The 26744-nt window shown below is 38.5% G+C and overlaps 1 protein-coding gene across 2 annotated transcripts in view; it reads left to right on the plus strand.

Annotated features, from left to right (window-relative positions):
- Positions 1–8233, plus strand: part of LOC129283086 (protein O-mannosyl-transferase TMTC1-like) — a 39927-nt gene extending 31694 nt beyond the window's left edge. For both annotated transcript variants that reach the window (XM_064113640.1, XM_064113639.1), the window contains exons 13-19: positions 1237–1448; positions 1807–1942; positions 2431–2575; positions 3435–3572; positions 4378–4503; positions 5146–5223; positions 5863–8233. In XM_064113640.1, coding sequence (XP_063969710.1) covers positions 1237–1448; positions 1807–1942; positions 2431–2575; positions 3435–3572; positions 4378–4503; positions 5146–5223; positions 5863–5988 — 961 coding nt within the window. In that variant the 3' untranslated portion in view covers positions 5989–8233. The remainder of the gene's footprint in view (positions 1–1236; positions 1449–1806; positions 1943–2430; positions 2576–3434; positions 3573–4377; positions 4504–5145; positions 5224–5862) is intronic.
- The last annotated feature ends 18511 nt before the right edge of the window (positions 8234–26744 follow it).

Below are 26744 nucleotides of genomic sequence, written 5' to 3' on the forward strand. Positions count from 1 at the left end.
TTGACCGATTTAAGGATTTGCAAGTCGATGAAATTAACTCTGCACTGAAAGGACGAGATGTCTTTGTAAATCTACCCACAGGATATGGAAAAAATGTAATATTTTATGCGATTCCACCGGTCGATCCGGGGCGTCGATTATCGATCTCCGCTGTGCAGTGCAGTGAGGGAAGCTGGGGTGGAGTTGCTGGGAGTTGACTCGAGTCTGACCAGCGGCTGAGCAGTATCTCCCGGGAAGTTTCGGGGCGGTGATGGGTCTGTTACGGCCAGTAGTAATAGTAGTAGTAGTAGTAGTAGTAGTAGTAGTACCACTACTTGTAGCATTTTGCTGGTTATATCCCCTTTAGTGTCCCGCAATTAAATGAATCCCCTGCAGAATAGTGGACTACTATATAGTATTCCGAACCCAAGACGAAACAGCTCTGACATTTCATTGGTTTACTCGGTGACCGGTAATATCATGACTCATGTATATTCATTAGGAAGACGTTCCTCATGAATATATAATTCAGTTCAGATGTCAAGAGGCCCTGGCTCGCGCCAGGCCTAATTCGCTTCGCGAATTAGGAAAGCCCTCGCTTCGCTCGGGAAGCAGCCGCCAGGGCCTCGACAAGAGGCTATGTTGTATGGTGCTTTAGGCATGTGTTCAGGTATGAAAAGTTTCAGTTCATGTGTTGTCCTATGGTATTTCTTTGAAAATACTGATTTTCAGCTTTAAAATGCTGAAATTATCTTGTTCAGGCTGGTAGCTCGGAATAACATTTGATACATGTATGTATAAATCTGCACTGTCAACTTTACAATCTCTTTTTATCCATCATACTACTATACTTTTATTGTTTGTTGATATGTGCAGATGTAGATTTTTCATCAATCATTGTATGTTCACTTTCTTGTAAATGGAATTGTCTTGGGGACCTAAATATATTTCCTTATTACAAGAAATGAATTGCACTGCAGGGCTATTGAGTAATCAAGAATAATTATGTATGTAGTTACTCAGCTGAAAGCCAAGAATTGTTTGGCAATTCTGCCCAATGACATAATGTTCTCATGGCTTTTCATGTATTTGTAGCCTTGGAAAACTTGCCAGTTCTGAGATGCGAGATCTTATAGCCCTGGTGACGATATTGTATGTTATCATGATTTTCCTTGGAGATCTTGCCATTCCTAAGATGCAAGATCTTGTGGCCATTTGTGACATTACTGTATGTTATCATGATTGTCCATGTTTCAGTAACCGCGGAGAGCTTGCCACTGCTGAAGCGTTGTTTCTGAAAGCCTTGGAGATCGATCCTCAGTACCTGGATGTCTTCATCAGCTTGGCCTCCTTGAAGCAGGTCCAGGGGGATATCACTGCAGCCGAAGGCTTGTACAGGCAGGGCCTGGAGAATGGGGAGCCTTCCGCCGACCTTCACAACAACTATGCAGCATTTCTCATGGGCAATGGTAAGTTTCCTTCATTTGCAAATCAATTGTTAGTCCTTAAATGAGATTCAATTGGCAGTTCCAAGAAATTGAGTTGCAATTGATTTGTGCTAATGCTTAACAAAGAGCTTGTGTTTGATTTGATGACAAAAAAGATGCAGTTTCTCAAGTCTGGCAGCTTGGTAAGTCAAAAATATTTGGGAGCAATTTAAGTACGTACGGGAATGGTTTTCATGACCAAAAGATTCAGAGGGGTATGACATTTAATTCTACTATGGCTTGTCCCTTCAGGCTTTTATCTCAACTCCGTCATCACTATCAAGCAGACCCATTTCTCACTTTCCTTGTGTATTTGTTTGTAATTTTAATTTCATACTAGATCATCATCAGGAAGCGTTATACCACTATGGAAAATGCTTAAAGATTGACCCCGCCCATGTCGTTGCCATGACGAATAAGGCCCGCCTCCTCAGACATCTAAACAGAACAGATGAAGCAGAGGATATGTACATCAGGTATGTTTTGTTTTTTATCAAATTCCTTCTTGTAGAGAAGTGTGAATGTATTTCTTTTTCTATAATAATTATAGTATCTTTTATAGTGGTTCCCAATGTGGAATATAGATGTTATAATCACCTCTTGATTTCAGGTGACGAGGTTAACACTCACTTCTTCGGAGAGCTGGATGTTCACGCTACATCCAACTTGCCTTTAAAATAATTTACCCATTACCTTCACCTTCAAGAATGTTCCTTTTTTAGCTTGAATACTAACTCTTTCTGTAATGGGCTATTTGGCTCCATGAAAATACTAGGGAGGGGTGGGAGGGACTGAGAGGCATACTACATGACATGTGCATTGGCTTTTACTGCCTACCAGGAAGACCTTCCCATTTAAAACCTGGTTTGATAGTGGAACATTATGCATTATGAACGCAGATAATTCTATTATCAAATGACAGTTCACGAATACCCTCTTCTGTTTTGTATCTATACGAATCCAGGTCTCTCTCATACAGCAACAATGCCAAAACCTTGCAGAGCCTTGCAGCTATTTATTACAACACTGATCGGCCATCCAAAGCCCTGGGGACTTACAAAGAAGCATTGGACTTGGAACCTCATAATCTCGAGATACAGCTTCAATATGTAAGTTTGAATCTGTCCAAACTTTGTGTCTATATTGTGAAAAAAATGTTTTGTCAGTCAAATTTAGAAAATTCCTGAATGCCTGTTTTTGTTTAAATCCTTGTTATAATTTCTCTCAATTTATATGTGGACCATTATGGAAGAGTTGATTAGTCTTTGAAGCAGCGGGTCGTGGGTTCGAATCCAAGTCATGGCATGATTCCTTTCAGCAAGAAATTGATAAAATTATGCTGCACTCAACCCAGGTGAGGTGAATGGTACTTGGCAGGATTAATTCCTTAAATGCACCAAGGGCCTTTACATGTACATGTAGCAGCAGGAGCCAAAGCCGTTGTAATATGTAGTGTGCTATTGTCTAGGCAACTTGATAATCGCCACCTCAAGCCCGGCTCACACTATGCGATTTTGTTGTGACGTGATTCTTTAATAAATCGCATTTTGCATTAGATGTGAAAGTTCCACGAAATAAGATTATTTAATTTGAAGTTCGGCATGATGTGTGGAATAATAAAATCATAATTTTGCTTGGCGGCAAGCCCTGGGGTCGGAGTAAAGTCCAAATCGCCTTCAAGTTGCAGTCGTTGATGACGTCATCACGATTTGGATTTGAAATTGAATTTGTTTTTATTCCTGCTGGGAGGCTCGAGCTAGACTGAATTTCGATTTCCGTAGTCCTACCACAATTCTGGTTGGAATGTTAATATCAAATGTTATTACAATTTCTTTGAAATTTGAATCGCATAGTGTGAGCTGGGTTTCATGATTGCTATATATTTTTATTATCTTCTAACAAGCTTGGCAGTTGTATGATATGGTTATTTTTGCGAAAGTTTATTTTATTTTTTTTAAATCTGTCTAGGCCCAGGTTATGACAAGACTTGGTCTATTCAAGGAAGCAGAGGCCTATCTCACCGAAGCCCTGGACTCCAATCCAACCACCATAGAACTTCATAGACTCCTCTCAAGTGTGTACAGTGTACAGCATCGCTACCAAGAGGTGAGTACGCATTTCCAGGTTTTGCATTATTGTGTTGAAGCGTTGTGGTGTAGTGGAAAAGTCTCGGACCTTGAACCACAAGGTTCGGGCTTCTAATCCCAACACAGCACTTGCATACTTTGGCACTCTGAAACAAAGGGTTGTGGGTTCGAATCCCAGCCATGGCGTAATTTCCTTCAGCAAGAAATTTATTGACATTGTGCTGCACTCAACCCAGGTGAGGTGAATGGGTACCCGGCAGGATTAATTCCTTGAATGCACTGAGCGCTGAAAGGCAGCTCGAGCTAAAGCCGGGGTAATAATAATGATAAACAATGCGCCTCGGAATAGAATATTTCTAGATAGATGGCGCTATATAAATGCCTATTATTATTATTATCAAGGCATTTATCTTTATTTGCCACTCTCCACTCAAGTGTAGTATGGGTACCTGGTACGAACTAATTTCATTAAATGCTTGAGCACCCGATCAAGGAAGTGGCGTTGATGATGATTATGACGACAGTGAAGATTATGGTGATGGTGATTAAGATGATAAGAATATAATAAGAGAATGATAAACTAGATTAATATGAACCACCATTGCTATTCATGGGGGGTTTATTTCCAATTGGTCTAATGCCAATTTTCCCAATTGCCAACTTGTCTACTATCATTTGGTCTACCATCAGTTCGCCCACTATCCACATGGTCTAATTGCCAATTCATCCACTCAACATTTTGTCTAATAAGCAGTTGGTCCGATAGCCATTATTCATTTTCGCTATATGCTCACTTAAAAATCACCAATTGTCTTTGCTTAAAGGCTTTGAGGCAAGTTGAGGTAGCGCTGGGACTGACTAAGATCACAGATGTGGAAACCAAAGCAGAGCTCCTGTTTGAGAAGGCCAACCACTTGAAGGGACTCAACAAAATAGAGGAGTCACAAAAGGTAATGATGTATGCATGTCCATCAGTCACTGTTGTCTTAGCATCTAAATGGGGCATCCAACCTTGGTCATCTAATGTTTTGTTTGAGAGGAGAAATATAATTAAAGCAGAATTGTACAAGTTTGATAAAATTTGGCTGTTTAAAAATTGAGGTCCCTAAGATTATGTAAAATTAATCCCAAAGGCCATGTGGAAGCATCGTGGTGTAGCGGTTCTGACTCTCACCTTGTAATCAGAGGGTCGTGTGTTCGAATCCCACCATGGCCTAGCGTCCTTTGGCAAGGCGTGAATCCACACTTTGCCACTCTCCACCCAGGTGTTAAATGGGTACCCGGTAGGATGTGAAAGCCTATATGTAGTATGCCTAGCAATTGAGTCTTGGAACTCTTGTTGGAATGCTCCCCAGAGAGTGGAGAAGGTGCATACATTGTATGCGGGCATGCAAGGATCCGATGACCGGGGTAATAATATGTCTGTAAAGCGCTTAGAGACGTCGTTCCGATGTATTAAGCGCTATATAAATGCGGAATATTATTATTATTATTATTATGTACTTAATTATCATCTGTGGTATATGTATATGTACGTTAATGCACAATAACATTGAATTGATGCAGACTGGTCTCTATTCTCATGAATACAGACATATGTAGAGGTATTGTCTCTGAACCCAGAGATGGGATCATGCCTGCTGAACTTAGGAGCCATTCACCACCTCAAGGTAATTCATTCATTTTATTTATTCATTTGTGAAATTGTTTATTTATTTGTGAAGCTTTGATTCTATTAATTCAATAGTTTAAAATCATAGAAGTATATTTTTATATCGGTTTCACAAATTATTTACCCATTCATTTATTCATTCATTCATCACTCCACTCCAAATTGTTTATGTATTTATTTACCCATTCAGTAATTCGTCCATCCATTCGGTAATTCCTCCATGCCGTCCTTTAAGTTCATTCACTCATTCATGCATGTTTGTTCATTAATTAATCAATTCATTTATTTATACATTAAATTCATTCTTTCGTTCTTTCTTTCTTTCTTTCATTCTTTCATCTATTCAGTCATGAATTCATATTTTTCACCCACCCATTCATTCATTCATCCATCAATTCATTTGTCCATTTATTCACCTGTCAACTAATCCATCCATGAATTTATTCATTCATTCATTCAACTTAATTACCATTTCCAGTCCATCGATGTGCATATATGTATCCACAGATCGGAAACGCTTTTGCAAATATTTTTGTAATCGACAGATAACATTCCTTACATAATCATGAGTTTAATCTTTTATAATTTATCGCTACATTTTGTGTTTTTCTTTTCAATGTTTATTTTGTAATTCCAGGGAGACTACAAGCAAGCTAGGATGTATTACATGAGGGCGCTGACCCTTGACCCCAAGAATGAAATCCTCATTGAAAACATCGCCAAGCTGAAGAGAGCAGAATCTAAAGCAAGGAGAACAACGTAAGGTCAAAGGTCAGTGCTGCCTCTTACGTGCAGGATTCCAGCAAGCGTCTTTTCATCACTAAATTTCACATTCAACATTGACCTCGAGAATGACATCCTCCTTGGAAATATTGCCAAGCTGATGATAGCAGAATCTAAAGCAAGGAGAACGACATTGGATGTCGAAGGTCAGCACCGATTCTTACATGCAGGAATCCAGTGTCTTTTCATCACTTATCTTCTCAGTCACCTTTGACCCCAAGAATGAAAACATTGCCAAGCTGAAGAGAGCAGAATCTAGAGCAAGGAGAACAACATCGAAGGTTGAAGATCAGCATCGATTCATACATGCAGGAATCCAGCATCTTTTCATCACTAAACTTCTCAGTCACCTTTGACCCCAAGAATGAAATCCTCATGGAAAACATTGCCAAGCTGAAGAGAGCGAAATCTAGAGCAAAAAGAGCGACATCGGATGTCGAAGGTCAGCATCAATTCTTACATGCAGGAATCCCGCAAGCATCTTTTTATCAGTAACCTTTGTATTCATCATTGACTTCAAGAATTACATAGGAAACATCTCCAAGCTAAAGAAAGTGGAATCGAAAGCAAGAACTACATAGGACACAGAGGTCAGAGCCGCTTAGAACACGCAGAAATCCAGCAAGCGTCTTTTCATCACTAAATTTCACATTCAACATTGACCTCAAGATTGACATCGTCATTGAAAATATTGCCAAGCTGAGGAGAGCAGAATTCCAAAGCAAGGAGAACAACTTAGGATATCAAAGGTCGGCGCGGTTTTCTTACTCGCAGGAATACCGCAGGTCTACGTCTTTTAATCTAATCCTTTCAGTCATCATTGACCTAAAGCCCATCTGTAGCTTTGGTAAACGTGGGTCCTACAGACCTGCCAACCAGTACGTTTTAGCCGTATTGAGTACGTTTTTGCAACCAAAATACGCAGTACGTTTTTTATTTAAAAAATACGTTTTTTGTATTAAAAAAAAACTACAAAATGATAATTTATTGATAAAAATCATCTCTATTTCATAAAACGTACACAATTATGGTTGTTATATCAATGTAATTTCTGGTAACTTGTTTTTTTTTTCAATTATTTTGTAAAAACCAGGGTGAGATATACACAAGTTTCAATTTTTTTTTTCATCTGCAAGAGCAGTGCGCATTTAAGCTTGCATGCAGCTTGAGCGCCGTGATGGGCGAGTGCGCCAAGTATTTTATTATGAAATACACTTTTTGGGGGAAAATGCAAAATATTTATCTCACACGCTAAAAATACTGATATTTTTGTCAAAATACTGATTTTGGGGGATAAGAATACTGAAAATGCAAAATACAACTTGGCAGCTCTGGTCCTAGGTTTGTATGATGATTACTATGTAAGCTTAATATTCCAACGATTACTATGTATAGCCAAAGACTTTATCTCATCTTGCCATCTTTTCATACTTTCATGTTTCATTTTGGAGTACTAGATTGTAGTCTGTGTGCTAGGTTTTACGAATGTGCTATAGTCTGGTGTGCGTACATTCATATGTAAGATGTAATCTTTCAACTTTGTGTGCTTATTGACGATAGTGTTTCCCCCATCTATATACATATCGGGGAAGTGTGATTGCTGATGAATAGATATTTATTAAAACAATTTGATAAAAATATCCAGTATGCTTATTTTAATAAATAAAAAAGTTTTTATTTAATTGATATCTTAGAAACACTTATTCTTTGGTGCATTTACAGATTTTATGAATGTTGCCTTATATGTACATGTACAAGCATTGCATACTCTTTATGGAGGTAATATTTTTCTTTGTCAACATTTGTATAGACCATTGCAAAGAGATAAATTGGCAAATGGGGCTGAATTGCCCCTCTTTTGCTATAGGAATTACCTGTTTAGGATTAATGAAATTAAGTAATATATTTTATTCAATAAATGCCAATGAAATAAATTTATATTTAGAAATAGTCAGTGCAATAGCAAGAACGAAATTTTTATTTCACATAGCAGATTATATAATCATATAATTTTTTGTATACTTTTACGTTTGTGTGTTGCATAATTCCACCACCGAATTCTCAAGTGTTTTGCTTTTTGGATAAAGAGTCCATCTGCGTTGCCTTATTGCGTTTCTGCTTTTGGTGTGTTGTTTGTTTGTTTCATCTGATGATTTGGAGCTTCAGGAATTGTAATAAATAAATTCAATTGAAATTGAATGGATTCAGATCCATATTACAGGGCATCCAATACAGTCTATTCTGTCTTGTTTATTGTTTACCTTTCTAGCCGTAATAAATGTAATTGTGTTTATTACAGTTGCTGCATCACAGGAAGAAAGGGGGGGAGAGAAACGGAAACATGGTGGGGAGAAATATATAGGGAAAAGAGAAAGGAGAGAAAGAAAGGAGAACAGGGCCTGTTGCAGAAAGAGTTGCAATCGGTCGCAACTCTAAAAATCATGCGCAACTTGATTTTCAACCAATCAGCAGCGCGCATTTGGGAATTGCGATTGATTTTTTGACTTGCGTTTAAACCCAACTCTTTCTGCAACGGACCCCAGATCAAGGAAAAGGGGTCGAAAGGGTTACACAACATAATTTGCTCCTGCGACAATTGCTCCGGGCTCTATTTCGTCCAAGATGTAGGGCTAGGATTGCAGTAGGGTTTTGTGTCGGGTTTATGGTGGGGTATAGTGTTAAACTCACTGTTGAAGTTATTTAGTTTTTCTATTGTTTCCATGACATTTGCTCCAGCGACAATTGCTCTGCTGTAAATTCCACACACTTTGATGAAATTACCATCTTCAACCCTGGATTTAACACTAATAATAATAATAATAATAATAATAGCTCGATTTATGAAGCGCCTTTTGCCAGAGGATACAAAGCACTGCTATCATTACCCCGGCTTTAGCTTGAGCTACCATCACCTGCGCTCAGTGCATGCAAGGAATTACTCCTGCTGGGTACCCATTCACCTCACCTGGGTCGAGTGCAGCACAGTGTGGATAAATGTCTTGCTGAAAGAAAACACGCCATGGCTACGATTCGAACCCACGACCCTCTGTTTCAAAGGCGAGAGTCAGAACTACTAGACCACGGCGCACCCACTAAACCTAACATAAAACTCTATTGCAACCCTAACCCTATATCTTAGATGAATTGGAGCCCGGAGCTGTAAATTCCACACACTTTAATGAAATGACCAACTTCAACCCTGGATTGAACACTACCCTAAACCTAACATAAAACCCTAGCTATTGCAACCCTAACCCTATATCTTAGACAAAATGGAGCCTGGAGCAATTGTCCCGGGAGCAAATGTCGTGGCACCATTCGATAAGTGTGTGAAGCTTATCGCAGAGCAATTGTCGCTGGAGAAAATGACATGGAACCAAAGAAAGAGGTGCAAAACAGAGAAAGAAAGAGGGGAACAAAAAGGAAGGGGAGAACAGAGAAGATAGAGTGGGAACAGGGAGAAAGAGGGGGTTCTTGGAGAGAAACGGGATGAGAAACAAAAAAGAGAGAGGGAGCAAAAAGGAAGGGGTGAACAGAAAAGAAGAGGGGAAACGGGGTGAAAGGGGAAATTTGAGAGAAGTGGGATGAGAAACAGAGAAAGGGGAACAAAAAGGAAGGGGTGAACAGAGAAGAAGAGGGGAAACGGGGAGAAAGAAGGGGTAATTTGAGAGACACAGGATGAGAAACAAACAAAGAAAGAAGGGAACAAGTAGGAAGGGGGTAAACAGAGAAGATAGAGTGGGAACAGGTAGAAAGGAGGGGTAATTGGAGAGACACAGGATGAGAAACAAACAAAGAAAGAAGGGAACAAGTAGGAAGGGGGTAAACAGAGAAGATAGAGTGGGAACAGGGAGAAAGGAGGGGTAATTGGAGAGACACAGGATGAGAAACAAACAAAGAAAGATAGAGAGGACAAAAAGGAAGGGGTGAACCGAGAAGAAGAGGGAAAACAGGGTGAAAGGGGAAATTGGAGAGAAGCGGGATGAGAAACAAAAAAAGAGAGAGGGAAAAAAAAGAAAGGGGTGAACACAGAAAAAGAGGGGGAACAGGAAGAAAGAGGAATATGGGAGAGAAATAGGATAAGAAAGAGCGAGAGAGAGAGGGGGAAGGGTATGATAAAGGAAGTGAAAACTTGTGAACGAGTGGAAAACCAGACAAAGAGGAAGAGAGTGGGTGAGGAGACTTAAAAAAAAGAGTGAGGGAAAGTAGAAATGGTGGAGGGGGAGGGCGGAATAGAAACGAAGAAAAGGGGAGATGGCGAGTGTAGCGGAGAAGACGAGAAATAGAGCGAGGGGGTGGGGAGAGAAGCGAGAAGAAAGGGCGAGATGAACAGACATTTAAGATGAACAGACATTTAAAACGAGTATATCAATCACCCTGACATAAACATACCACGACAATGATCTTACAAAATACTCCTTTTGTATTTTCTGTCCACTGATTACGAAATCGACTTTTGTGATTTCGATCCATATCGCCAATATCTGAGAGAAAGCATACAGCGCAAATAAAAACAAAAGTACGGAATATGACTCGGAGGTACTAGCCCAGTAACAAAACTTAGCAATTGATCGCTGGACTAATTTCTCTGATTGAACATGCATGGTACAATATAACCAATCGTATAAATCAGCCCACGATCAATCCCAAAGTTGTATAAATTATTACGATGCCCAATACAGAACAGCTCGTTATCATTTCACTGGAAAAATGAATCTATATTGTTATAGAAACAAATATGAACTTCGGAAAAATAATAATCAATTATTACAGGAAACGAATGTAAATTAGGCCTTTGCAGATAGCTGAATAATGGAAATTAGTATTTATAACATTCGTTTACCCAGCCTGTATCTGGCACGGATTTATCATTTATTCGAAACACACGTTGGAACAATTAACAATCTTTGCTGACCAGGGGGCTTGTTGCACAAAAAGTTGTATTTATACACTACCCAAAAAACAAGCAAAAACACACTTCATTGGTCGAATGCCAAGTTGCGTTTGACGCAACTCATTCTGCAACGAGCCCCACATTGTACTGTAAAGAAACAACATGATTTTGATTATAAACACAGCAGCTGGTCCCAGATGAGTATGATGCGTGTTATATATATATATACTAGAATTATACATGTATATCGAGCCTGTATATTTCTATTGTTCATTAACCCTTTAGCACCTGAACCGCCCGAGACCGCCCTTCCTATTACACACTGAACGGCCCTTAACCGTCCGTACGTTTTCTTTGCGCTATAGTATCTCTTGTCTATGATTTACCGTGGTAATATTGCGTGTGCATACCGTATAGGTTGGCTGCTACATAAATCTGCATAGAAAAGTGTATGCTCCTATTGAGTATAATAGAGAAAAACCGATTGACATGCATCGGTGTGTCGCAAGTTCCAGACTGTTGCGCAGTCGATCTCAGCAAAGATGGCTGCGTCCATGTCTCGGAAAACCACTTACTTCGCCGAAAAAGCTCGGGCCTTGCTATATGTTCATCAAAACGTTGGATATCACACAGAGTGACATCTAGATGTGAGTTGGAATTAATTTTTGACATATTTGATCCAAGATTTGGCGAAAACTTTAGTATTCTGTCAGTGATACTTTACATTTTTTTGAAGGCGTGGGACTGGGGCGGCTGAAACCCGAACTTTTGTTTTTTTTTCTTCTCGCTCTGCAAACGATTGTCAAAGGTCAATATTCGTACATCTGATTGAACTGTGCCATGTACCATTCTATTCAACAGGTCCTATGCTACAAAATAAATATAACTTATAATGAACAAAAGTAAATTTATAAAAAAATATTTCAATTTGTTTGGAACAATGCCTACTTATTACCAGTTTTATTGTTTCCTCCAGTGAGTAATTGCCATTATGCATAGGAATCTGTAGGTGCTAGAGGGTTAAGGACGTTCCACAGTTATGTTTGTGCGCATCATGATCTGCGCATATTTTACACTCTGCGCGCTGACGTCACAATGGATGAACTGGTGCTTAATCAGCTGTAGGTAACGTGAGCTGATTTTTCTCATAAGCTTATCTGCACAAACTGCAGATCCGATGTGTTATTTTATGAAGCTAATAAAGTGGAATTATTCCATGGACCATTTTTTTTATTCCACTTCAATTTCAAAATAGTTTCTCTGTAGTGCTGCAAAGTATGATGAAAATGACATGGATTTCGAATGTTTGGGAGCGAAATATGGGACCATTTGCATTTTAAAATGTATTAAGATACTTTTTGCCTGTTTTCGGCGCTTTCTACGGGATTTTCAAGCCAACTTGTAACACTTGGGACACCAATAGTTTAACAAGTGGAACGCCTCTGGCAGTCTCGCCTGCATTACGCAATTTAATATAGCAGCAGTGCTAACTTTGAAAACTACTATAAAATAATCATTCACAAAAACACCATTCATATAATGACATAATACCACGTTCATTGACCATAAATGACATTTGAACGGTGACTTACATATAAGACTTGTCAACTACACCCATGTCCACATTTCATTCACTCTATCTATGAACTTTCAAAGTTATGATGGCAATTCAACAATTACCCCAACATGGCCCAAGTTTATTGACCTTAACTGACCTTTGACCTTGGTTTTGTGACCTGAAACTCACAGGGGATGTTCAGTGATACTTGATTACTCTTATATCCCAAGTTTTATGAACTAGATCCATAAACTTTCAGAGTTAGGATGGTAATTCAACAAATACCTCCAACACGGCCAAATGTCATTGACCTTTAATGACCTTTGACCATGGTCATGTGACCTGAAACTCGTACAGGATGTTCAGTGATACTTGATTACTCTTATGTCCAAGTTTTATGAACTAGATCCGTAAACTTTCAGAGTTAGGATGGTAATTTAACAAATACCCCCAACACGGCCAAAGTTCATTGACCTTAAATGACCATTGACCATAGTCATGTGACCTGAAACTCGCACAGGATATTCAGTGGTACTTGACTAACTTAATGTCCAAGTTTCATGAACTAGATCCATAAATTTTCAAAGTTATGATGGTAATTCAACAAATACCCCCAACTTGGCCAAAGTTCATTGACCCTAAATGACCTTTGACCTTGGTCATGTGACCTGAAACTCAGGCAGGATGTTCACTAATACTTGATTAACCTTATGTCCAGGTTTCATGAACTAGATCCATAAATTTTCTAAGCTATGATGTCATTTCAAAAACTTAACCTTCGGTTAAGATTTTGAAAATAATTCTCCCAACATGGTCAAAGTTCATTGACCCTAAATGACCTTTGATCGTGGTCATGTGACCTGAAACTCAGGCAGGATGTTCAGTAATACTTGATTAACCTTATGTCCAAGTTTCATGAACTAGGTCTATATACTTTCTAAGTTATGATGTCATTTCAAAAACTTAACCTTAGGTTAAGATTTGATGTTGACGCCGCCGCCGCCGCCGCCGCCGTCGGAAAAGCGGCGCCTATAGTCTCGCTCTGCTATGCAGGCGAGACAAAAACGAGCACATGGACCCCATATTTTAAATATTTTTTCTTCATAGTATATTCTTCTACAAATCTAGATAGTATGATGAAAATGACATGGATTTTGAATGTTTGGGGGCAAAACTACGGAACCATTCGCATTTTAGACGGTATTATTAGACTTTTGCACGTTTTGGACGCATTTTCGGCGATTTTCATGCCAACTCGCATCACTTTGGACACTCATGATTAAAAAACGAGCACATGGACCCCATATTTTCAACGTCCCTACACCTTCGACATGCATTCCTCTACAATTTAACCGAATTTGATGAAAATTACATGGATTTTGAAAAAAGTGCAGCTTACAAAATGATTTTTTTAATTTTTGAGTAGATTCACGAATCTTAAGATTAGTTTTTTTCGAGTTTTTGCACCATTATTGCCAAATAAGGGCGCTGCTGACTCCAAATTGATATAGTTTTACCAATTAAAAGACTTGCTCTTACTTTGTTATACACTTTGCTATATATCTTGAAAATTTGATAAGTTTGATGCGGTATCCACTGAGTAAAGATGATTTAAACTCATTTGGTGAATTCGTGAGGTCTAAGAGAGGCATGATTCTCTTGATTGCGCAAGATTGCATGTCATTCAAATACGGCGACTTTGAAGACCCGTAGAAAAAAATAAGCACATGAACCTATATTATTTTTTGCATTTTCATAATGCATAGATACCAAAGTAACTCTCTGCAAAATTTGGTGAAAATGACATGGACTTCACTTTAACTGTGGAACGTCCTTAAAGTCCTCTCATCACGAAAACAGTTTCTTGTCATATTTCAAATTAACAAACTGTTATCTCAAAGGGTTACGCTACCTATATTAGATATGTTTCTATATTAGATGAAGTTAACAAGCCTGAAGTTTTGTTCACATCCATTCTTGTGGTTCCCATGGCTTGTGAAGGCACGTAGGATCTAGCCGTATACAGAAATGGAGCGGGCAAGCAACCCCCCCCCCCCCCGCCCTTTATAAAAAAAAAAAAACATCAAAAAAATCAAAACCCTTTCATTATTGGAAGTGTTTTCTGACCTGTTCAGTTCCAGCAATAATGTTCACAAACTTGTGAAAGAAAACATACGCTCTTGTTATTTTTTATCAGCTTGGTCGCTTCATTTTCTCGGTTTTTTCACTTAATTTATTCCGTCGCTCGCATAATTCTGCTCATGAGCATAGGTTATTCTGATCCGGTAGGAAAAATCCAATGTAAGTCCTCTTTTACAGATTAACCATAGAAATCTTTATTCGGTGTCCGTTTCATCGCTCAACGCAATAGCGTTGCCATGGTAACAGATGCGATCATCAGTCCTCTCTTCATCATCATCCATGTTCGTGTATCTTGATTGACCGTCGAGGCTTTGGAGCGGACGAGAGCTGGAGAGATTGTTAAGCAACGATAGCCGAAGCAATTATACGCTGGCCCGTAGCCATGGCGACCAGACCGGGGTAGCGATCCGTTTCCGGTGTTCGGGGCGAACGGGGAGAGGACGATTTCTGTTTCAAATGAAAGGAAATGAAGTAGCACAATGTGAGTAAATACCCCGGTAAATACATTAACTTCCTATAAATGACAAAATAATGAGTAAATTTAATGCTATTCTTCTACATCCATCTAACGGTTTTTCATCACGACAGTACGCAGGCCTTTCATGTCTCTATATGGTGTACTCCTGGCTACAGATGGGGGGTGGGAATTTGCGCCCCCTTCAAAAAAATCAATACCAATTAATAAAAAAGGGAAAGGTTAAAAAAGAGTGAAATACCATCTTGTTTTCTGATGTTATGTCAAAATCTATTTAAAAAATTTGATTTATGTAATCAAACGGGTGAATATTTGTTCGGTCGCAACTTGTTAGAAATTTTGCTCCGTAGGCCATGTATGGCCCCCTCAAAGTGTTGGGCTAATTATGCCAAAGGGCGTCAGGCTGATCGATGCCTCGTGATGGACCTCCCCTACCCCCTTTCCTTGAAAAAAAAATAATTTCGTTCTTCAGATATAACTTACTCGAGCATCGGTCCACGTCCTTGTACCTGTCGCACACTTGGCGCATGCAGTCGCAGGCGTGCGCCACTCGTCGCACCGTCAACCCGTTAGCGTAACACAGCAACCCATCATTCGCCATGTCCAGATAGTCCTCCACAATGTCGCCATCGTACCCTTGAATCGCCACGTTCTCGGCGTGGTCGTGCACCTCGTCGATGACTTCGGAATTACAAAGTCCGTTTTCACTGACAACCTCGCTGTGAAATTGACTGCAGACAGCCGATAGGTGCCATGTCATTTTTGAGACTGGATAAAGGCCTATATAGAAACCGGAAATACTTTATCAATTAAAATATAATATGATTTTGTTTACACCTTATAGGTTTTGGTTTCGGGTGGTGCTGCATGGGACAGGAGGTGAACGCCCCTTAATTTTTCAAGTAGTGTAAGGGGGAGAAAAAAAGGAGGAAGACTAGAAACGAAGAAAGAAGAGCATAAAAAAAAGAATAAATAGTGTGATTCTACATGTACACCTGTATTTCAATTTAGAATAAGCTTATAACCCCCCCCCCCCTCCCCTTCGATACTAGTGTCACCACTGGTTTATTTGCATGTCGCAGTTCAGCTTACATCGGACAGTAGGCCCAAGTTCATTGCCTTGGATCAGGTTATCAAATTCCATACAGAAATGTTTCATTACACCAATACAAAAACCAAATTTATTAAATTGTAATTGGAACATCGGATCATGAAGGAAAAAATGATGATGATAATTATAATAATAATAATAACAGTAATATTAATAATAATGGTGATGTCTTATTGAGCGCACACACCGTTCAAAGACGCCCATGGCACTGAGGTCAACTAAAAAGATGACGCAGGAAACCATTCTTAGCATATATATATATATATACATACATATGAACGACTACAAATATAAATGTATTCATAAAAAAGAGTTCTTAAGTTACTACCAGCGCAGTTTTGCATCACCCACCAAAATTTATAGCTATATCCTGGTAGGGCCTGGTGCCCCACTGCTTGCTGCTCCGTTCACCCACAATTTAAGGTGCAAGCCAGGTCAGCTCAGTACTCACAGGAGCTGTAGCAAATAGGGGCACCAGCCCCCATACGAAGCTAGTCAGACCAATGAGTGATGACAAAACAAGATTTAGAGGGTACTACTTTACATGTATACAAAACAATTTTTATTTCTAAGAAATATGGATTCGGTTTATCCCTGCTCGAAAGAGCACAATATCACAAAGTGTGTTTATACAGTGTTCATTGCATGTTTACAGCGTGTTGACAACATGTTTTGCGTTCGCGGTGTGTTCGCATAGTAACTTGTGAAACGGTGATTCACATACTTAAAAATGCTGAAAATAAAAAACTATAAATTTGATTTTACACCCGGTGAGACACACAATGGACTATCTTCTTTCAAGCAAAGATGAGATTTTGTAATAATAGTAATAGTAATTATCAGTTTTAATATCGCGCATATTACATAACAAATATGTCCCCATGCGCTTCAGAAAATAAAGAGATGAAATGAGGAGTCACTTTCTGGAGGTTAGGTACAATTCAAATGAGTAGGTTTTATGCAATTAAAAACTTACTTATAACATATAGGCTTACAATAATTCATTATAGATTTCAATTTCAGATGTGAAAGTATTGTACATGTATGACCAGAGGCTTACATTCTTTTTTGGACAAAGTTATTAAAATACAGATCCATCCCAACAAAAAGTTGAATTTGAATAAAAAGAAAAAAATCCAACAAGCACAACACTGAAAATTTCATCAAATCGGATGTAAAAGAAAAAAGTTATGACATTTTTAAATTTCGCTTAATTTCACAAAATAGTTAAATGCACATCCCGATCGGAATACAAATGAGGGAACTGATGACATCAATCACTCACTAATATGAATTATTCTTATTTTCTCCTCATTGTCCTGTGAAACAAAGTTTTATTTTGCTCTGAACATGTGAAATTGCTATTATTTAACATTTTGTGGTTCAGTCAAGTTGGTCCTTATTGTCAAATCTTTTAAAATTGAAATATTGTATAATTCAAACAATAAAAAAAAGAAATATTGAGTGAGGGACATCCTCGATTCTCTCATTTGCATGTGACTGAATTGTGCATATAACTATTTTGTGAAAAATAAGCGAAACTTTAAAATGTCATAACTTTCTTATTTTTCATCCGATTTTGATGAAATTTTCAGCGTTATGCTTCTCTGACTTTTTTCTATTGATTTAAATCATCATTTTTCTGAGATGGACTTGACCTTTAAAATATGTAGTATAGACATTATCTACTTACTCTGTGCTTTCGTATTACGTAATCCAACAAGTACGCAAAGACATAAGGCCACTCCGAAATGTTCCTAAAAAGCGGAAAAATAACAAATATATATATGTATATATCATGTATATATCTGAGCGGAATACAAGTTATGACAGGGGGGAAGGGTTATCATGATGATGCTGACACCAATGAGCATATCAAATCGGGGAAAAAATAAGTGTGGAGTAATTCATACAATAAAAAAAAGATAGAAAGTGTGCCGTCATCAACTCTCTCACTTTCACATCACTGTAGTATGTATACTACTGTTTTGTAGAAAACAAGCGGAATTGTCGTCACATTTATTACATCATATTTCGAAGAAAATACTCAGCATTATCCTTGTACTTTTCTCCTTTTATTCAATTCCTTTTGAAGATGACTATCCCCTTGATTATTAATACATCGTCACGGTGTTTGAAAAAAAAAATATTGAGTAACACTTCTGATCGGAAAATCGCAACGGACAGTGTGTTCAGTTTCGTGCAAAGTATCCACACAGATGTGATTCACCCTGTTAAAATGCTCGAATTTTACAGTCATGGTGATGATGAAATTTTCACACTGTGGACACTTTCACAGTGTGGAAGCTCACGGTGTGTTCATATATAGTGGAATGTGTGAAAATGTGATTCACACTCACTTATGAAATGCCAAATTCTGATAGAGTGAACATAATTATTTGAACACTGTGTTCTTTGCTGTGAACAAAGAACGAATACACTGTTAACAGATGGTGGACACACTGTGATTGTGGCCACACGGCAAACACTCATTGAACACACTATAAATACACTGTGTTCTACAACGTGAATACACGTTCAACACTCGATGAAATCAGTCTGAATACAGCTGTGAGCACACTGTGAACACACTGATGGACACACTGTGATCACAATGTGGGACACATGTGTTATTTTCAGCAGGGAAATTAATACATCAAATTCAAAGCAGGGGCGGATCAAGGATTTTCCGAAATGGGGCACATTTTCAGATAAAAATTTGAAAGCCCCCCCCAAAAAAAAAAAAAAAAAAAAAAAGGGTTTTCACCTAAAATTGAAGGTCATTTCGTCCACGGAAAATTTGACAAGCAAGAAGAAAAAAAGGTTTTAACCTTAAATTGAAGGTCATTAACTCCGCTGAAAAAAGGAAAAGCAAAAAAAAAACATTTTCAAGGGGGGGGGGCACACTTGGGCTTGGGTAGAAACGCCATATTAACATAACAAATTTTGAATATAGGGGGTACAGGCCGGACCCCCCCCCCCCCCCGGATCCGCCACTACTTCAAAACACTGCAAGATCTCAATATTCCATTCATTAATCTGACATACACTCACCATATTTAGGAGGGCAATGGAACACGATAACGACCTTCTGGCACCGGCCCAAGACCTACAGGCTCGATCACACGGCCTCTCTTGAAATCTTACGCTAATTCCGAGTCAGCAAGATCATCTCAGTTTGTTAGCAAAATGAGATGATCTTTTTTTTCCAAAGAAAATGTTTAATGAATTATTTGGTCATAGACTTGTTTTCTATCACACTGCGAAGTCTTCCGGATAAAATTTCATTAGACACTCTGTGAAGTAATAAGCTCTCCCATAGCATCCACTGTACACAAATTGGTAACGATACAAATATGAACTTGTTTTCGGATTTGACCAAAATGAATTATCTCAATCCTCACGATTTGTTTTATACTCGGTTGAAATTAGCAATCATACAATCCATACATTTGTTCATTGTGTATGATATGTAAATTGTATTCTTACAAGATTATTGTGTTGATAATTATTCTTGATTTTCGATTCATGAATTTATCATACAATGACCTTTCGAGAGAAGTCAGGGAAACTTCCTCCAAAGCGGAAATCTCCTTTATCATGCTTGTATGAAACTTGGAATCGGGACAGATCAGGATGATCTTAAATCGATTGTATTCGCACATGGAAACAGTTAAATTGTTTAGATTATTAAAATAATGATGACTGTGTGTATCAAATTCATCCAGATTCGTATGTATTCAGTATATATGCATGTTATTATTTGAGAAACTTGAAATAATAACCATTGCAAGTTTCTGACCTATTTAGAGTTCTATATGCTGAGCAAAGAGTTTAATTGTTTAGATGAATGAAATGATTATTTTATGAATACTTGGACTCTATTATATGTTTTTAATTGGACTATATAAAGGCTTTTATACATGTTATTATTATTATTTTCCTCCCTTTTCATCCAGCAGCCCGGCCCTAGAGTGATCAAATTTATTATATTATTTCCAGTGACATATTATTGGTCAGTTTTGAGTCAGTTTCGTCGGTGTGACTGGCAATCATAGCCAATATCAATGACAATACCACATCCATCGATATACACTGTTAGAAAATTTATCCTTAAAATAAAAGAAGTTCTTGCAGCAGAGTCTCGAGATCACCTGTAATCTTACCAGATTGCGTAATCTTACAGGAAATTGGTATTTGGTGTATGGAACCTTACAAATTTCCTTAAAGAAAACAGCCTTTTCCCCTTTTTAAACAGACCTGGGGCCTGTTGCACAAAGAGTTGCAATCAATCGCAACTCTAAAAATCATGCGCAACTTGATTTTCAACCAATCAACAGCGCGCATTTCGGACTTGCGACTGATATTTTGACTTGCGTTTAAACGCAACTCTTTCTGCAACGGACCCCAGTTCTGTTTAATTGCACAAAATTCATGTTTTATGAATTTACAGAATGATTCTGTCATTGCTTTCTGCAAAATCTTCTTTTTTCTGTAAAATAAGGGTTTTTTAACAGTTTACACATGCGCACGTATTCTGAAGTCCGGCTTAACTTTAAATAGACCATGGCCTAACTGTGATAAAATTATGGAAAGCCAAACATGTCAAAATTTTCGTTACATTGTATGTTCCTCATGTTTACCATGCTCTTTCATAACTTGTGAATAGCGAAAAAAAACTATCTAATTTGTCCTTCCGAAACAGTTAGGAATGATTTGAGTGAAAAATGAGTTGATACATTGAAATTCTCAGTACTATTAAAGATTTATGCCACGATTGGCTATTCATAGTTAAACCATAACTTCAGAATACGGAACATAAAGTCAATCACTTAATCGCTAAGATGTACCATGTCAGAACGATTATTATAAGTGAATGAAAATTTACTTATTTATTTATTCTCGAATATTTAAAGGTAGCCTGATCAGCATAATAAAACAATTAACACACAAGAGCAAACTACAAATGCAAAACAAATATAAGTTAACATAGCAGGACAAGTGGGCATAATAAAAAGCATAACATAAGAATGGAAATATTATGGGGATACAAATGGCGAGATATACAGTATACGAAATACGGTGACACAAAACAACCTGGTCTTCACCAGCGCTTTGTCTAGATCAAAATGTATGAAAATGAAAATATCATTGTTGTGAAAAGGCTTCTGATGATAATGATGCACTGATCAGAGGTAAATTACATTGAGCCAGAAAATGGAAATTATATTTAGAAACAATGATTAGATTTTTTTTATAATTATAATCATATCCTTTTCGCTACTCCGATATGCCCATCCCACCCGTTTTACCCACCTAATTTATTTGAATTGAATTATAAACACATGACTTGTATAAAATATAAATTCATACTTTATTACGATAAATGTGTCAGTTGTATTAATTGGTACAAGAAATAATACTGAAAATTACAGAAGATTGAAAGACGATAATATGTTCGATCCTATTGGATAAAAAAAAATGTCTTATATCTAACAATTAAAACAATGCGCAAATGTTGGTTTCATTCATGATTTTCGTTAACATAAATTAATCAAGTAGGTTATCGGAATTTTGTTTCAAATCTATTCAAATATATTATAAGGTTAATACAAATCAGATATAGAATAACGGATTGGCATTTGGCACTTCGACTAGATATCCAATTCGCTGTTAAGGCTGGTAGCATAGTCACAGGTTTAAACATCAGTATTCGTACGATGATTTAGAACTTTAAACAATATAAGATGTTTCCTCAATATTCTCCTCAAATCTTCACTAGGTTTTATTCCAAATCGGGTCGCAGACATGCAAAAATCGCAATTTGTATGGTGGATTACAATACATTTGTTACACGTTTCCTTACAGCTACAGTCTGCTAACGCTTAGAAGAAGATCATTAGAATAGCAATATAAATCGTAAAACGTAGATTGGAAATCTTAATCTGTCAGTACTGAATATCAACTTTAGTTTTTCGACACTGAGTTATCAAAGCTCTAAACTCCCTCTGGCGCCACCAGTAGACCAAACTGTTCAAAACTCTGCTCACGTAGAGGGCTATATTCCCCAAAAGCATGACAAACGCAGACGGATGGCGAATGATAATGAAAAACGAAAGAGCATTGATGATTCTAGGAATCAGTGTGGTGAGATACACGAGCAAAATGGTGTGAAATACCGTCTTGTTTTCGCGCTTTCTCTCCGCCGAAAAAGAAAGTCCCGGTGGGTTTGAAGATATAGACCGGTAGATGAGGACGTATAAGAGGCCTGTGAGCACCAAGACCCCAAGCTGAATCCAGACTATTACTGAATTTAAAGACAGCGCTTGATTTGTGCCCCAGCCTAGCCTGTCCACACAACAGGCGCGATGGAGATGGCCGGTATGAGCCAGGTCATTACGCATGCGCATATGATTCGCGGTGGCGTGATGATGTGATGCGCGCCAAAGGGGTCAACACGGAGTGTGACGAATTGACTGAGGGCGGCGAGAAGGATGAGCAATAGAGATGTGAAATCGAAGGGGACGTTCAAAGCCAGCATTAGTCTGTTGAAGGTGATGTCCACATGCTGTTGTTCAAAAAGAAATAGGATTATTACAGAAAGATGGTAATGATTAATGATGGAGAGAAAATGATAAACATAGGCCTAACTTTAATTTAATGATGTTCAATGTCTGCTAGGAAGCCAATGAAACAAAAAATACATAAAATTGAAGGTTTGCATGGTGGTATAGACAGATAGATAAATGTAGTTACGTAATGAGCAACAACAACAAACAAAGAAAAATAATAAATAAATAATAGAGGGACAGACATGGCTTAGAGGGTAAATTTTCGAAAAAAAAAGTTACGATCGAGCAACTCTCACCCTCCCCCCGATAATTTTGCCAATAACCAAGTTGTTTAGTGCAGCTTAAATAGGCCTTTCGATTAGACCCAATTTACGGTAGATCAAAACTGGTAAAGCTTATATAGTACATAAGATTATCTTAGAAGTAGACCTAACTGCGTGTAGATCAAGTCCATTAAAACTGTTATATTTGGTGACACGACGTTTGCTCCTGCGACAATTGCTCCCGATGGTTTTATTTGGTCTAAGATGTTTGGTTAAAGTGATTGGTTAACATTGGTTTGACTTTTAAAAAATCTGAGCTAGTGAAGGTCACACTTGTCACCTGTGTCTGTGATATGTTACAAAAATGAAGCCCAGAAAAAATTGCGTTCGAAAATAATTATTTAGTGCTTCAAAAATTGAAATATAAAGTGACCGAAAACACCATCTTAATTTCATCCCATACACTTATGTGTACTATTTAGGCGTCTATAAGACGCCTATTTACAAAATCGGGGTTCGCCTTGTAGTTTTAGCTTTTCATTCTCAATAATGGTTGTCTTCAGGGTTTATTACTACTAATACATGCACTTGTACACATGTTTAATCTTGGTTTGAGAATTTTTTAAATCGGCTGCTCACAAAGTTAAACAATACCTTTAATGTTAGGGTTGCAAACTTGCAATAGGGTTTTATGATAGAAATAAGTTTAGAGTAGGGTGTAGTGTAAAATCATGGACGTACTAAGCTGAGCAATTGTCGCCGACGGAGGCAATCGTCCCAGAACCGTATACTTACCAGGCTGGCTGTTGCAAAGAGGTACAAACTTATGATGGCGACACTCAGATCGCAGAGGATGATGTTGAATGGTATGATATTGTGTTGCTTCCTCAGATTCTTGTGTAGTAGGATGATGGTCAGTGTAAAGAAACACGGAACGATAGGGATAGCACCGAAGATTACGGATATTACAAAAACCCTCTCACTCCAAACCTTTTCGAAGCCAAAACCAGATAGATTGGGCAAGGCACTCGAATAACCATTCGTCGAATTCATCCTTTCTTTATCGTGAAATATCCAGTTGTTGAGATCTTTAAATGATGAGCCTAGTCACTGTTTCTGAGTTCTTGGAAATCTGAACTCGTAGATTGTTAAAAAAAAATAATGTTAACCGACAGAACCGATTTATGTATTAAATGACTGTATCTTAATCTGAATATAAAGGGTGTAAAGTTGTTGGTAACTAAACTCCATATATCACGGTAGCATCAATTCGACCAGATTCATGCACTGTCTTTGGCTGGAAACTATGTATAGCTATGCTAACTGATGTATATATGCCCAGATCATTCTAAAAAAAACAATTGATTTTTGGTGGTGGATGTCTCTAACTGTCTTGTCGATAATTCAGTCCAGGCACAAATTCATGACAAATTTTGCTCTGTTAGTTCAGAAACGCGAGTTGTCTCAATGAACTTTCTGGTTAATTGTACGACCGTCCATTTAGTTCTAGTCAATATTTTACAGTTAAGCTTGGTGGTCGTGAGATTAAGCCTATTTAAAGGATGAAGGTCCGAAGACAGAAACATGCTTATCCACAGATCAGATTTTGGAATCATGGGCAACTAGGCAGAGAGGGTAGGTGCTGGAGAAACCGTCTACATTGGCTACAGAACTGGAATACCTAACTGCCTAAATCTTGTAACTCGCAGATAATGGTTCTCTTGACAAGAAGAACTCACTGTGCTATTCATTCCAGGTACCAAGAACCTTTCAAGTATACATTAATGCCGGTGACGTCTATCAATTAAATCGTTTTTGTGTAAAGACCATTAGATTCGAATTGCAACAGCCTCAGGAACTTCTTGGCTGATATTGATAGAGCATATAGAACAATGATGAAAAAAACCAAGTCATATCTCAATAGGTTAAATGCAAAGTACTAATATCTTTAGATTGTCTGAACGTGTACATGTATGTCAATTTAATTACGGTGCTCGTTTGTGACCGGTATACAAACGTTAGATAATTGACACAATTTATAAAGGGCACTTAGCATAATGGCTTCACAATTAGCTTAAGGCTTTTGATTTAGATTTGCTTTTAATGAGAACAATCATCAGTCTCTCTAATTGGAATTTGTTATGATTATAACGGGTGGTCGGTGAACAATACGAATCCACTTGACTTCAACTTCTGTGTTTATAGGACCGGTGCGTAAAGGGGCTTTCACAATTGCTCGTGCGACCGTTTGCGATCACTTGGTCACAATAAATGTTGCACACAATCGCAACGGTTGTAAAGCCCCTTTCACAATTGACGTACGACCTGTTTACGACCGCCTGCAACAGTTTTTTCTTGTTGTTGCACGATCGATCTCTTGGTGTCTTGCGAGCACTCGCAGTGGTTGTAGACGAACGCACGAATTTGAGGTGGTCGGAGGTGGTCGTGACTGGTCGCATCTGAATTTGAACATGTTCAAAATCCAAACGCGATCAAATACGATTGATTTACTCGCATCAGGTCGTACCATCGGTCGGGCGATCATCGTGTGAGTGTTGTTCAACGTTGTACGACTTGGTGCGAGAGGTGACACAACTACGTATAGTCGCATTTAGTCGACTGGAGGTCGTACAACACTTGCACATGCGCTAGATACCTACAGAGACCAGTCTTGCGACTGGTTGCGATAATATAAGACTGTTGCAAGACCGATCGAAATTACGGCTTACAACATTCCACTACCGTTGCATTCGCATGTATGCGACCGTACAGCCCCTTTCACAATTGACATCCGACCAGTTTACGACCGCCTGCAACAGTTTTTTCCTGCTGTTGCACGATCGATCTCTTGGTGACTTGCGAGCACTCGCAGTCGTTGTAGACGGTCGCACGAACTCGAGGTGGTCGTGACTGGTCACATCTGAACTTTGAACATGTTCAAAATCCGAACGCGATCAAATACGACGGATTCACTCGCATCAGCTCGTATCCGGGGTCGTACCATCGGTCGGGCGATCATCGTGGGAGTGTTGTTCAACGTTGCACGACTTGGTGCGAGAGGTGGCACAACTAAGTAGTCGCATTTACTCGACTGGAGGTCGTACAACACTTGCACATGTGCTAGCGACCTACATGCACAGAGACCTGTCTTGCGACTGGGTGCGATAATATGATAGGCCATAAGACTGTTGCAAGACCGGTCGCAACGGCTTACAACATTGCACTACCGTTGTGTGCGACCGTTCCCCTCGCAATCCCTCGTGCAACACTCGCATGTGATCGCACGAGCACAATAGGATCATAAGCGACTTACTCGTGCAACGGGTTTTACTGGATGTTTTTGTTGTACGACAGCTGTTGCAACTGTGAAAGCCTCTGTGCGATATTATGAGATGACTGGCGATTGATGCCTGTTGCAGCCTGTCGCACGACCAAAAGGTCGCAAGTGGTCGTACGTCAATTGTGAAAGGGGCTTAAGCAGTCGCACCACCAATTGTGAAAGGGGCTTTAGGTCTGCTTGTTTTTCATGACATTATTCAGAAAGTGTCGCACTTGTAATAATGCGACCAGCAACCCCAAAACCAACAATATTTTGGAAGATTCTCTGTAAGTAGCCAAAATAGTAATTTGGTCTTCACAAAGCAAAAATTCGAAAATTAGCTTTAATATCCAAAAGAGTAACTCTAATTCTTTGTTATACTGACAAAATTTCACGTTTGAT

The sequence above is a fragment of the Lytechinus pictus genome, chromosome 19, assembly GCF_037042905.1.
Source record: "Lytechinus pictus isolate F3 Inbred chromosome 19, Lp3.0, whole genome shotgun sequence".
In the NCBI taxonomy this organism is placed as follows: Eukaryota; Metazoa; Echinodermata; class Echinoidea; order Temnopleuroida; family Toxopneustidae; genus Lytechinus; species Lytechinus pictus.